Source organism: Macaca thibetana, chromosome 2 (assembly GCF_024542745.1).
Source record: "Macaca thibetana thibetana isolate TM-01 chromosome 2, ASM2454274v1, whole genome shotgun sequence".
Classification (NCBI taxonomy): Eukaryota; Metazoa; Chordata; class Mammalia; order Primates; family Cercopithecidae; genus Macaca; species Macaca thibetana.
The window spans coordinates 117,143,921-117,156,474 of record NC_065579.1 but is presented as its reverse complement, the minus strand read 5'-3'; the positions used below and the strand labels follow the sequence as shown (position 1 = coordinate 117,156,474).

Below are 12,554 nucleotides of genomic sequence, written 5' to 3'. Positions count from 1 at the left end.
GGTGGGCTGGCCCAGTGTCCAGCCCCAGGAAACTGGTCCCTCTGTGGCCAACTCTCTTACTGTCTTTCCTGTCCCTGTTCTTGCTTAGGTGTTCCTGAAGAGCGACCGTGTGGCCCGCATGGTGCAGAGTGGAGGCTGTTCTGCCAACGACTCCCGGGAGGTCTTCAAGAAGCACATTGAGAAGAGGGTGCGCAGCCTGCCCGAGATTGATGGCCTCAGCAAGGAGACTGTGCTGAGCTCCTGGATGGCCAAATTTGATGCCATCTACCGTGGAGAAGAGGACCCCCGGAAGCAGCAGGCCCGGATGACAGCCAGCGCAGCCTCCGAGCTGATTCTGAGCAAGGAGCAACTCTATGAGATGTTCCAGAACATTCTTGGGATCAAGAAGTTCGAACATCAGCTCCTGTACAATGCCTGCCAGGTAAGGCGTTTCTCACTTGGGCCCAGAGCTGTGGGTAAGCAGAGCTGCATTCCGACTTCTATGAGATGCTTCTTGATTTTTTTTTTAATGGATTAAAAGTTATTACTCTACTAGTAAAAAGTTGAATACAATTTAGGCTACATTATATTCATGCTTTTCTTCTTCAAAAAAAAAAACAAAAACAAAAATTCTGTGAGCTCCTAAAAGTCTCAGGGGCCCTAGGCACTGAGCTCATTGTGTCTAATGGGTAAGTTGGCCCTATGAGTAAGGTCTGGTTTCCACGTGTCAAAAGTGCTAAAAATCAATTTTTAAAAAAATATGGTTCTGCCTTTGGTGTTTGCCAGTGGAAGGGCTTGTGCTTCCTCAGGTGGGAAGACAACTGAACTTAGCACCTGCCTGTCAAGAGAAATTTTTTAAAATGGGAAATTTGCACAAGGCCTAATACCTGTATATTAGTCACATCATGAATTTCTGAGTGGTTCTGATAGTGAGAGCTGAGGCTCTGCTTGGGTCCACCCCAAAATGGGCCTGTATTTCCTCTAGATAGAGGACCGGGAAAGCGAGGTATCTCATATCTTGATATCCTACCTAACCTTAGCATTATATTCATTTATTCAATAAATATTTATTATGTGCCTATTTTGCAGTCTGGAATTCTTACTGGGTGTCTCTTAGGAGCAGTTTAAAAATGCACATTCCCAGCCCCTAGCCCTAGAGATTCTCATTCTGCAGCCTCAGAGCATGGCCCAGGAATCTGCATTTTAAACAAGGGCCTTCCTTCCTGGTAATTATGTTGCCCTTCGCCTTCAAAGAATTATCAGAGAGATTCATCTTTGCCTTGTTTGCTAATATTCCCAGTGTATAAAATCTTGACACATAGTGAATGCTCAGTAAATGTTTATTGAATTAATAAATGGATAATGGAAAATTATTTTAACTAGTAGGTAGGGTCTTATCAACTATGATATATCACCTAGAATTTTCTGGATGCTTTAGTAAGAGTCTGTTTAGCATTTCATAATACAACACATGCATCACATTCAAAGATATTGGTGGTATCTACTTTCATGTCATCCAACTTTATTTTTTTTTTTTTTTTTTTTTTTTTTTTTTTTGAGACGGAGTCTCAGGCTGTTGCCCAGGCTGGAGTGCAGTGGCGCGATCTCGGCTCACTGCAAGCTCCGCCTCCCGGGTTCCCGCCATTCTCCTGCCTCAGCCTCCTGAGTAGCTGGGACTACAGGCGCCCGCCACCGCGCCCGGCTAATTTTTTGTATTTTTAGTAGAGACGGGGTTTCACTGTGGTCTCGATCTCCTGACCTTGTGATCCGCCCGCCTCGGCCTCCCAAAGTGCTGGGATTACAGGCTTGAGCCACCGCGCCCGGCCGTCATCCAACTTTAATTGAAAACATTGATTACAAATCTGGAGATGAAAGATTTCTGTGACGGGTCAAAAAGTATTTTGAAATTTCAAATATCAATATAAAATTACATTTAATCATTTTTATTTAAAATGTAACTACATCCCACCATGTAGCAGTTTTAGAATGGGATAAGCAGGTGGCGTCAGCCTCCACCACCACTATCACCTCCACCAGCATGTCCACCACAAGAAGGTGTCATAGCTTCCATATTGAAAAGTCATCCACCTGAATTATAAGCAAGATTCCGAATTACAGAGAGAGTCAAGTGTTCCTAAACCTTCTAGGTACAAAATTATTCTAGGGATTAATTTTTCTTCTTATTGCAACAGCTTATCATGCATATTTTCTGTGCTTGCCCAAACCTCAGCATCATTGGAATGAATCCATTGCTATGCCATTTCTTGTCTTATCTCAGTGGCAGGATCATATTTTACTCTTTTCTCCTAAAAAATGAATTAATCCAACTCATTTTACCCTCAACATCTTTTTTGTGAAATAGAAAAAAGTGCAATAATATTAAAGAATATTGTCTTCTCTCCCCAGAATAAAGATTGTACTCTTAAAATAAATTAATCCAACTCATTTTACCCTCAACATCTTTTTTGTGAAATAGAAAAAAGTACAATAATATTAAAGAATAATACCTTCTCTCCCCAGAATAAAGATTGTACTCTTAGCCAAAAAGAATTACAAGATAGGACAGGCACAGTGGCTCAGACCTGTAATCTCAGCACTTTGGGAGGCTAAGTGGATTACCTGAGGTCAGGAGTTCAAGATCAGCCTGGCCGACCTGGTGAAACCCTATCTCTACTAAAAATATAAAAATCAGCCAGGCATGATGGTGGATGCCTGTAATCCCAGCTACTAGGGAGGCTGAGGCAGGAGAATTGCTTGAACCTGAGATCATGCCACTGCATTCCACCCTGGGCAACAGAGCGAGACTCTGTCTCCAACAAAAAAATTACAAGATAAAGGAAAGTACTTCTTCTTGGAACAGAGCTACTGTATTTTACTCTCTATTGTTTAGTATTTTACTCTCTATTCATATCTAAATCTGATTATTGTTTCAGGGTTTCATATCAATAGGAATTAGGGCAAAAGAAGATATGTAATTTATACATACAAAAATACACATGAATTCTAAATATATGGTTTTGATTTGTATGTCTTTAGTAATCTAAGTTTAAGGAGTGTATTGGCAAATGAAAGTATTTTAAAAGAAAGAAAACATTGGTCATGATAATATTTCACAACATGTAATACCCATTTCTATGACAATATAGAAATGGCTATTCTCCAAACTTACTGTGGCAATAAATTCTTAATGCAGCCTTTCTGTAATCTGTCAGTTTGCAGCAGAACACCTTTATAATGGGAAAACTTTTTGACCTAGGAGCTCCGCCTTTAGGAATTCATTACAAGTAGGTACTCAGAAGTGTGTGCAAGAGTGTGAAGTCCAAAGATGTTCATTGCAGCCTTTTATATGACAGTGAAAAAATGGAAACATGCTTAATTCCCAACAGTATAGGATTAATTAATTAGATTTTGATTTAACCATACAAGGGAATATTCATTATCCAATAGAACAGCAATAAAAGAATTGTTAAAGAAGAAAGCTTGCCATGTGGGAAAATGTTCCTTAGATATTGCTGAGTAGAGAATCTGGCTGTGAAGCACAGTATGCAGACACAGTCCCATTTCTATGGGAAAAAAATGATGGAAAAAGGTACTAGACAGGCAAATAACAAAATGTTAACTGTGCTTATCTTTAAAGGATAGGATTATGGTTGATTTTTATGATTTTCATTTATACTTTTTTCTGACTCCAAATTTCTACCTTAAACACAGTTATTCTGTAAATGAAAACAAATACCAAAAGTCTCAACAAAGAAACCATCAGAACAATGAGATATGAAGAAAATTATCTTCTGAATTGTTTTCTAGACTTCTAGACATACCACCTTCATGATTTTTGCCATTTCTGAGTACTAACTACCTGTATGATTATTTAATATTTCTTATTAAACCAACTCCCAAATTCACCTTTTTTGGTTTTTGTTTTTTTGGGAGATGAAGAGTCTCACTCTGTCACCCAGGCTGGAGTGCAGTGGCACAAGCTCGGCTCACTGCAACCTCCACCTCCCAGGTTCAAGCGATTCTCATGCCTCAGCCTCCTGAATAGCTTGGATTACAGGCGCACCACCATGCCTGGCTAATTTTTGTATTTTTAGTAGAGATGGGTTTTTCCATGTTGACCAGGCTGGTCTCGAACTCCTGACCTCAGGTGATCCACCCACCTTGGCCTCCCAAAGTGCTGGGATTACAGGCGTGAGCCACTGTGCCTGGCCCCAAGTTCACTTTTTAAACCTGTCATTATTTTAGGTAATGTACATAAAATCACAGCTTTGATGTATTCTTTTTACAAAAAATAATATGCATTAAAGTGAAACCTAACTATTAAAATAGAAACTTTTCATTGGCTGGCCCTCTTAGATCATCTCACACCACAGTGAGGCAGAAGGCATGGTGATAGTAGCCAGTGCCCTGATGCACTGAGGCTGGTGGGACAGAGCTCTCTGACTCCATCGCTGAAGATAGCCCCAGACTGAGCACAACGGCATTCATCTGAAGTCTGCATAGGCAGGCAGCAAAGCAGAGATTTAATTTACCTCCCTCCTCTTTCCTTGCTGGCAGGCTGTATGTAGACAGGCAGCAAAGATAGTGTACCTGTCATGCCTTACCATCAGGTGTCTGAAATTATAGATTTACTCACTTTCTCGCAGACTACACTCTCAGTTCTGCCCAACTCATATCAACTCACAGGAGCAAGAATACAGAAATTATATTATATCACTTTCATTCTCACTCTGCTGAAATTGTTTCTTGTTTAATTTTTTATTTTCCAGACCTTCTTCTCCTTACCAAACAAAGCAATTTCTAGGTGCTTCCCAAACCCAAAATGTGCTTAATGTTTTCCTCTTATGCGTATCATATCCTAGGGGAAGCTGTAATCGGATTTCTGCTGCTGCTTTGTGAAAGTTCCCATGCTCTCTCTTTATAAGGTTCTGCCAGTAACTGCCATTTTTTCTCAAATGAGAAATGACATTTATCAAAGGGTGATTATATCAGTTGCATATCAGTTGTCTGTTGTAACATGAACCATGTCTATCAAAACATAAGAGAAAAGCAAGAGAGTTTAACAAGTGTCTCTGAATTTGCACACGGAGTTTCTTAGCGTCTATTCTGTTTCTTTGAGAATTAGTGGATAAATCTCATAGAAGAAGTTCATACTCAACATAATATCCAAAGTAAAATGGCAAATTTTATTATGAATCAGTGTTGTTTTTATTTTTCATAGACCCTTGGGAAGGTGCAGTCAATTATGTAGCTATTTGAGTTGAATTCTAAAGGTAACTCAAAAAATGTAAGGTAGGCTGAGCACACAGCTCCATTCCAGCACTTTAGGACACCAAGGTGGGAGGGTTACACAAGTACAAGAGTCTGAGACCAGCCTAGGTTCCACCTCTACAAATAATTTAAAAACTAGCTGGGTGTGGTGGCATGTACCCATAGTGCCAGCTACTTAGGAGGCTGAGGTGGGAGGATCACTTGAGCCTGGGAGGTCAGGGCTACAGTGAGCCATGATCTCACCACTGCACCCTAGCCTGGGTAACAGAGTGAGACCCTGTCTCAAAAAAAATTATTTTTATTTTTTTAAGATGGAGTCTCGCTCTGTCACCCAGGCTGGAGTGCAGTGGCGCAATCTCGGCTCACTGCAAGCTCTGCTTCCCTGGTTCATGCCATTCTCCTATCTCAGCCTCCCGAGTAGCTGGGACTACAGGCGTCCACCACCACACCTGGCTAATTTTTTGTATTTTTAGCAGAGACGGGTTTTCACCGTGTTAGCCAGGATGGTCTCGAACTCCTGACCGCGTGATCTACCTGCCTCGGCCTCCCAAAGTGCTGGGATTACAGGCATGAGCCACCGCGCCTGGCCAAAAAAAAATTTTTAAGTGAGATAATTTCAGAATAGGTTGTATTATCTGAGAAATGAAGCTAAGACAGACCTGCTTTCCATCTTCATGAAATGCAAAGCTGACAGCAATGATGATGATAATATGATATTTAAAAACATTTTCAAGATGCACCATCTCTCCTCTTTCCCTTTAGTGACCTTCAAATTTGGTGTAAATTTGATTCTCAGTGGTACCAGCTGTCTGCTACTTTCTACTCCTCTTTGTAAGTTTGTGAGTTATCCTTAACTACCTCGTTCAAAACTGTGTGGATATTTTCCCCTGAAAAATACCTCAGAGGTGCATTTTAGAAGGAATAGGGTCTACATCTTCATGTATTTTTAAATGCAAATAGACTTCTTAGTGAAGCAATCCAGCCAATTTTGAAGAGGTGTGGTCAATATGAGCTAAGGATGTCAGTTGTATCTCGATGTTTCCATTCTGCTCTTTGAAATGACATTTCTAGTTTTTCTGTTACTGATCACACTCTTCCCTTCTAAACTAAGTGCAGCATGACTCCAACTTTCTCCTTGGCCATTACATGTGCCCAACTGGCAGCAGGGATAACATCCACACTCCAACTAATAGGATATGACAATAATCTCTTCATTTATTCTCTCTGAATTTCTAGAGGCTTTTCAGATAAGTCTGGAAGGAAGAAGAAAGAAATCAAGAAACTTGATTTCTCAATTTATAAACACCTTTGCATTTTCAATATTGGATTCTCTATCATTATTGAACTGCTAATTTTCTTAACATTTAATTTCCTTTCCTCCAAACCATCATCAGCATGGCCTTTGATGATGTGGTTATCTTATTACAGTACTATCTTCCTTGAACTTGATGAGCACTTGGCAGCTTTTCAGATAGTTTATTAGACTCTGAAGAGAAACCTCAAATTATCAGGCTTTCAGCTGTGACCCAGATTGCTGGGTTGTATCCATACCTCATTACAGAGCCCTTAATCTCCATATAACTACATAGCTTTTTCCTGATCCAGAAGTTTCTGGTAGGTCTGTTGACTGAACATTTGCTTTAGGGGCCAGACTCTATTTCTTCACCTCTTTTATTGATCCTAAAACAACAATATAGTTTTTTGCATGAATGGTCTTTCACTGAATATCTACAGAAGAAATATTTTAAAATCTGGAGATAGGAAGTGGTTGATGGAAGGCTAATATTAAACCCTTTTATTTAGAAACATACTTTCGTCATTCATTCAACAGATTTTAGCATCTACTGTGCACTAGGCATCATGTGTTGTATGCTGAGGATAGAGCCTAAACTTTCTTACTTTGTCTTACAATGGCCCACGATGTGGCTCCTGACTAATTGTCCTCCTTGTTCACTACACGTCTCTCAATGACTTTATAGTTGTCCTGCTTAGATTATTGTTTGTGTTGTCTTGGCCATGTAACAAATTGCCACAAATTTAGCAGCTTAAAAGAATGCCCATTTATTATCTCACAGTTTTTCTAGGTCAGAAGTCCAGGCATGACTTAGCCAGGTCCTCTATTAAGGGTCTCACAAAGCTGGAATTAAGGTGCTGGCCAGGCTGTGTTCTCATCTGGAGGCTCAACAGGAAAGGATCCACTTCTAGGCTCCTTCATGTTGTTGGCAAAACTCCTTTCCTTGCAGCTGTAGAATCTCCAGATTCAGCAACAGGGAGAGAGAGAGTCTCTGGTGCATCAAATTTTTTATTTCTAGATGCACTATTAAAAGGATCACCTGACTGGGCACAGTGGCTCACATCTGAAATCCCAACACTTTGGGAAACTGTGGAGCGAGGATTGCTTGAGGCCAGAAGTTCGAGAACAGCCTGAGAAACATAGGGAGACTCTGTCTCTACAAAATTTTAAAAAATTAGGCAGGCATGGTGGCATGTACCTGTGGTCCCAGCCACTTGAGGGGCTGAGGTGGGAGAATCGCTTGAGACCAGGAGGTGAAGGCTGAAGTGAGCCATGATAACACCTACTACTGCACTCCAGCCTGGCTGACAGATCGAGACTCTATCTCAATCAATCAATCAATCAATTGTTTGATTAAGTCTGGCCCATGACATTAGTTTCCCTTTAGATTAATTTAGAGTCAACTGGATGTAAAATCTCTTCATTCTTGGCATATACTATTGATTAGAAGCATATCCTCTTGATAGAAGTTATATACTATTGATTAGGTTCCTCCCACACTCAAGGGTGGGACCGTAGTAGGGCAGAACTTACTGTGTGAGGCATCCAAACATTGTTTGCCACATTGTCCCTCCCCCATCCCACAGGCTTTCATAAGGCTGGCTCCTTCAGGTATCATTTTAAATGTAACCTTTGTAGAGAAGTTTTCCCTTACCATTCTGCCTAAAATGGGCTCCTCAGTGTTTGCTCTTTTCCTTCCTGAAAAAATACCCTGCTTATATAGCACTTAATGCAATCTGAAATTGCTTTGCACACTTATTTTCTTTGTTATTGTCTATCTCTTCTTCTAGATTTCGTTATGAGGAAGAGTGATGTCTGTTGTGTTCACCACTGTACAGCCAACACTTAGCACAATGCCCAGCACAAAATAGATGCACAATTAAATATTGACTAAATCAGTAAATGCAGAGTCCAAGGCAGTTATGGCCTCAAGGGGCTTAAATGCCCACATTACACAAGGTGCACATTTGGTCATTTTTTTCTGGTTCAACAAAGTACAGCAGTGTCACAGGTCTTCAGTATTCAGCTTGAATTTACCTGCCAGTACTCCTGTTTTATAATGTGGATATTACCTGAGGGACACAGTAATCTTTCAGGCATAAACTTTCCTTCTGACCACACTCAATCTGTCTCTTCCAAGACATGGTTGACCAAAAGAGGACAGAAATTAACCTTGTCTTTTCAAAGTCATACACTGCCCCTAAAAGTCATTAGCTATTCAAGGGACTGCCAGTTTTAAATGACTTTGCTTGCCAGATGTACTTTAATTTCAGCAATCTTCCAATGTGAAAATAGATCAATACGTATATACTGGCCAGGTGTAGTGGCTCACATCTGTAATGCCAGCACTTTGGAAGCCTGAGGAGTATGGATCACTTGAGACTAGGAGTTCAAGACCAGGCTGAGCAACATGGCAAAATGCCATCTCTACAAAAAATAATACGAAATAATTTAGCTGGGCGTGGTGGCTCACACTTGGGAGGCTGGGATGGGAGAATTACTTGAGTCTGGGAAGCCGAGGCTGCAGTGAGCTGTAATTGTGCCACTGCACTCCAGCCTGAGTGACAGAGCAAGACCCTGTCTCACAAAAAAAAAAAAAGAGAAAACAAAAAGATGCATATACTCAGTTACTAGCGACAAATTTAGAGGCATTAAAGATGTGGTTGGTACAGGGCCAGAGGGCAATATTTAATTTCCCATAGCAACAATTTTCTGAAGACCCCATCATGGTTTTTCTTACTTCTCTATCACTTGTTTCTAGAACACATGGCCAGATATTTCTATCTGATTGCACCTGCTGTTAGCAAGAAGCTAACAGCAATGGAAAGTAGAAATTGAGACACAGTGAGTATCCTGCATCTAAGGAGGGGGGAATTGGGCATTTTCTATGCAGCCTTCAAAACTGCTATAGACATTTCAGCAATCTCTTTCCTTTGTTGCCAAAATGGATTCATAAGTATGCTCGTTTATTCAGTCTTTTCATATGCATTGAGCCACAAAATTGTAATCAGAGATGTAAAAGAGGTGTACTTTCAGAAAAATACATAAAAAATAATATTTTCTGCTTTTTTCTACCTTTTGCCAAATGACAAAGTCTATAAGCCATCTAGCATAGCCTTGCAAATAGAGATATTTTGCTAGCCTTTGAACACGTTTCACCAGTCCAGATTCCCTATGATAGTAATTTGAATTTTTCTTCTTCCAACATGCAGCCTTTTGGTTTCCTCAGTGATTCAGACTGATGCAGAATTAGCAGAAGCTTGGGTAATGGAGTATAGTGTATTGATTAAATTTTGTTGTTAACCCTTTGTGTTCAATCCTTTTTTTTTTTTTGACAATATGAATAAAATACATTAATTCCCTTTCCTTGGTGGCTAGTGAATGATTCTACATCATTCTTTTAGAGTGAACTCTTAGTGGAGGCTTCATAATTTATGTTCTGATCTCCAGTTTGGACATCAATTTTACCTACCAAGTATTAAGCACTTACTATGTGCCAGACAGTAAGGCTAATACTTTATATGCATCATCATATTTGATCCTCATAACAAGTCTTTAAAGCAGACATTTGTACCTACATTTTAATAAACAAGCTAAACGGGGGGTTGGACAATTTTTTCCAAGGTCAAACAGTCAGTCAGCAACAAAGCTTGGATTTGAACTCAACATTTCAAGACTTCAAAGCAAGCTCCTAAGTAGTCATCTTTTCCATAGAGAAGATTTTGGAGATTAAGTAGAAAGTTTATTGATCCTGTCTAGACTCTAGGAAGGTGGTAGGTATGTGTATATTTTGCTAAGTCTTTTATGAATCTCTTTTATTTGTCTCTTTTTTCCCCTAAAATTTGTTGGAAGAAAAGAAAGCTTAGTTGAAGACTCAATTCTGTATATTGGCTAAGAATTATTTTAATGGACACATCTATTCAATGAAGACTCCTTAGGTTTCTTTGCTTTGCTCATTTATGTTCTATCGTAGCAATCCAAGTGTTTCCTGATTTAATTTTTAAAAACGTAGGTAACAAAGCCCTGCAGTCTTCAGAGGATGGTTGAAGGATAGGGAATGCTTGTTTTTCTTATCTTGTCATGCTTATATGTGATCTGGCCAATTGGATGACCTGAAAACTGTAGCTATCTCATGTTGTTTCCTAGCTGGGCCAAATTTTTAAACAGTTGTTCTTTGGAGGAAGAACATACAACATCACACATAAAATTCCAAATTGCAAAGCTTTTCAGTTAATAAGTAAACTAGGAGTTGGTAAATATTTTAGGCTTTGTGAACCCCATGGTCTTTGTAACAACTACTTAATTCTCATTGTGGTGAAAGCAGCCACGTATAATATGTAAGGTATATGGGCATGGCTGTGTTCTAGTTAAACTTTATTTACAAAAACAGGCAGCTGGCATATTTGACTCAAGGGCTGCAGTTTGTTAACCTATAAATTAAATAATTATCACATCATAGCAACAATAATTATTTACTTTCAAAAAATTATTCCATGGACATTAGATCTTACCTTTTCCACCCAAAAGCACTCTTTTTCTCCACAACTCTTCCAACATCTGTTATTTTATTTTATTTATTTTTTTATTTATTTTTGAGACAGAATCTCGCTCTGTCCCCCAGGCTGGAGTGCAGTGGTGCGATCTCTGCTCACTGCAAGCTCCGCCGCCTCCCGGGTTAACGCCATTCTCCTGCCTCAGCCTCCCTAGAAGCTGGGACTACAGGCGCCCGCAACCACGCTGGGCTAATTTTTTTGTATTTTCAGTAGAGACCGTGTTCACCAGAATGGTCTCGATTTCCTGACCTTGTGATCCGCCCGCCTCGGCCTCCCAAAGTGCTGGGATTACAGGCGTGAGCCACCACGCCCAGCCCATCTGTTATTTTTTGACTTTTTAATAATAGCCATTCTGACTCGTGTGGGATGGTATCTCATTGTGGTTTTGATTTGCATTTCTATAATGATCAGTGATGTTGAGCTTTTCTTCATATGATTGTTGGCTGCATGTATATCTCCTTTTGAGAAGTGTTCATGTCCTTTGCCTACTTTTTCATTGGGTGGTTTGTTTCTTATAAATTTAAGTTCCTTATAGATGCATGATATTAGAGTTTGTCAGATGCATAGTTTGCAAAAATTCTCTCCATTCTGTCAGTTGTCTGTTTATTCTGTTGATAGTTTATTTTTCTATGCAGAAGCTTTTTAGTTTAATTAGATCCCATTTGTCAGTTTTTGCTTTTGTTGCAATTGCTTTTGGTGTCTTCATCATGAAATCTTTGCCGTGCCTATGTCCTGAATGGTATTGCCTAGGTTGTCTTCCAGGGTTTTTATAGTTTTGAGTTTTATATTTAAGTCTTTAATCTGTCTTAATTTTTGTGTATGGTATAAGGAAGGTGTCCAGTTTCAATCTTCTGCATATAGCTAGCCAGTTATCCCAGCACCATTTGTTGAATAGAGAATCCTTTCCCCATTGCTTCTTTTTGTCCGGTTTGTGGAAGATCACATATTTGAAGGTGTAAGGTCTTATTTTGGGGTTCTCTATTCTGTTCCATTCATCTTTGCATGTGTTTTTCTACAAATACCATGCTGTTTTGGTTACTGTAGCCCTGTAGTATAGTTTGAAGTCAGGTAGAATGATGCCTCCAGCTTTGTTCTTTTTTTGGTAGGATTTCCTTGGCTATCCAGGCTCTTTTTTGATTCCGTATGAATTTTTAAATATTTTTTTCTAGTTCTGTGAAAAATCTCAATGATAGTTTAATAGGAATTGCACTGAATCTATAAATTGCTTTGGGCAGTATGACCATTTTAACAGTATTGATTCTTTCTATCCATGAGCATTGGATGTTTTTCCATTTGTTTGTGTCATCTCTGATTTCTTTGGGCAGTGATTTGTGGTTGTCCTTGTAGAGATCTTTCACTCCCTAGTTAGCTGTATTCCTGGGTATTTTATTCTTTTTGTGGCAGTTGTGAATGGGAGTTCTTTCCTGATTTGGCTGTCACCTTCACTGTTGTTGTAA

General features: G+C 39.5%; 1 protein-coding gene across 13 annotated transcripts in view; it reads left to right on the top strand.

Moving 5' to 3' along the window:
• Window positions 1-12,554, top strand: part of CADPS (calcium dependent secretion activator) — a 483,238-nt gene that overhangs the window by 120,239 nt on the left and 350,445 nt on the right. For all 13 annotated transcript variants that reach the window (XM_050781204.1, XM_050781210.1, XM_050781212.1 and 10 more), the window contains exon 3: window positions 89-421. In XM_050781204.1, the coding sequence (XP_050637161.1) occupies window positions 89-421 (333 nt within the window). The remainder of the gene's footprint in view (window positions 1-88; window positions 422-12,554) is intronic.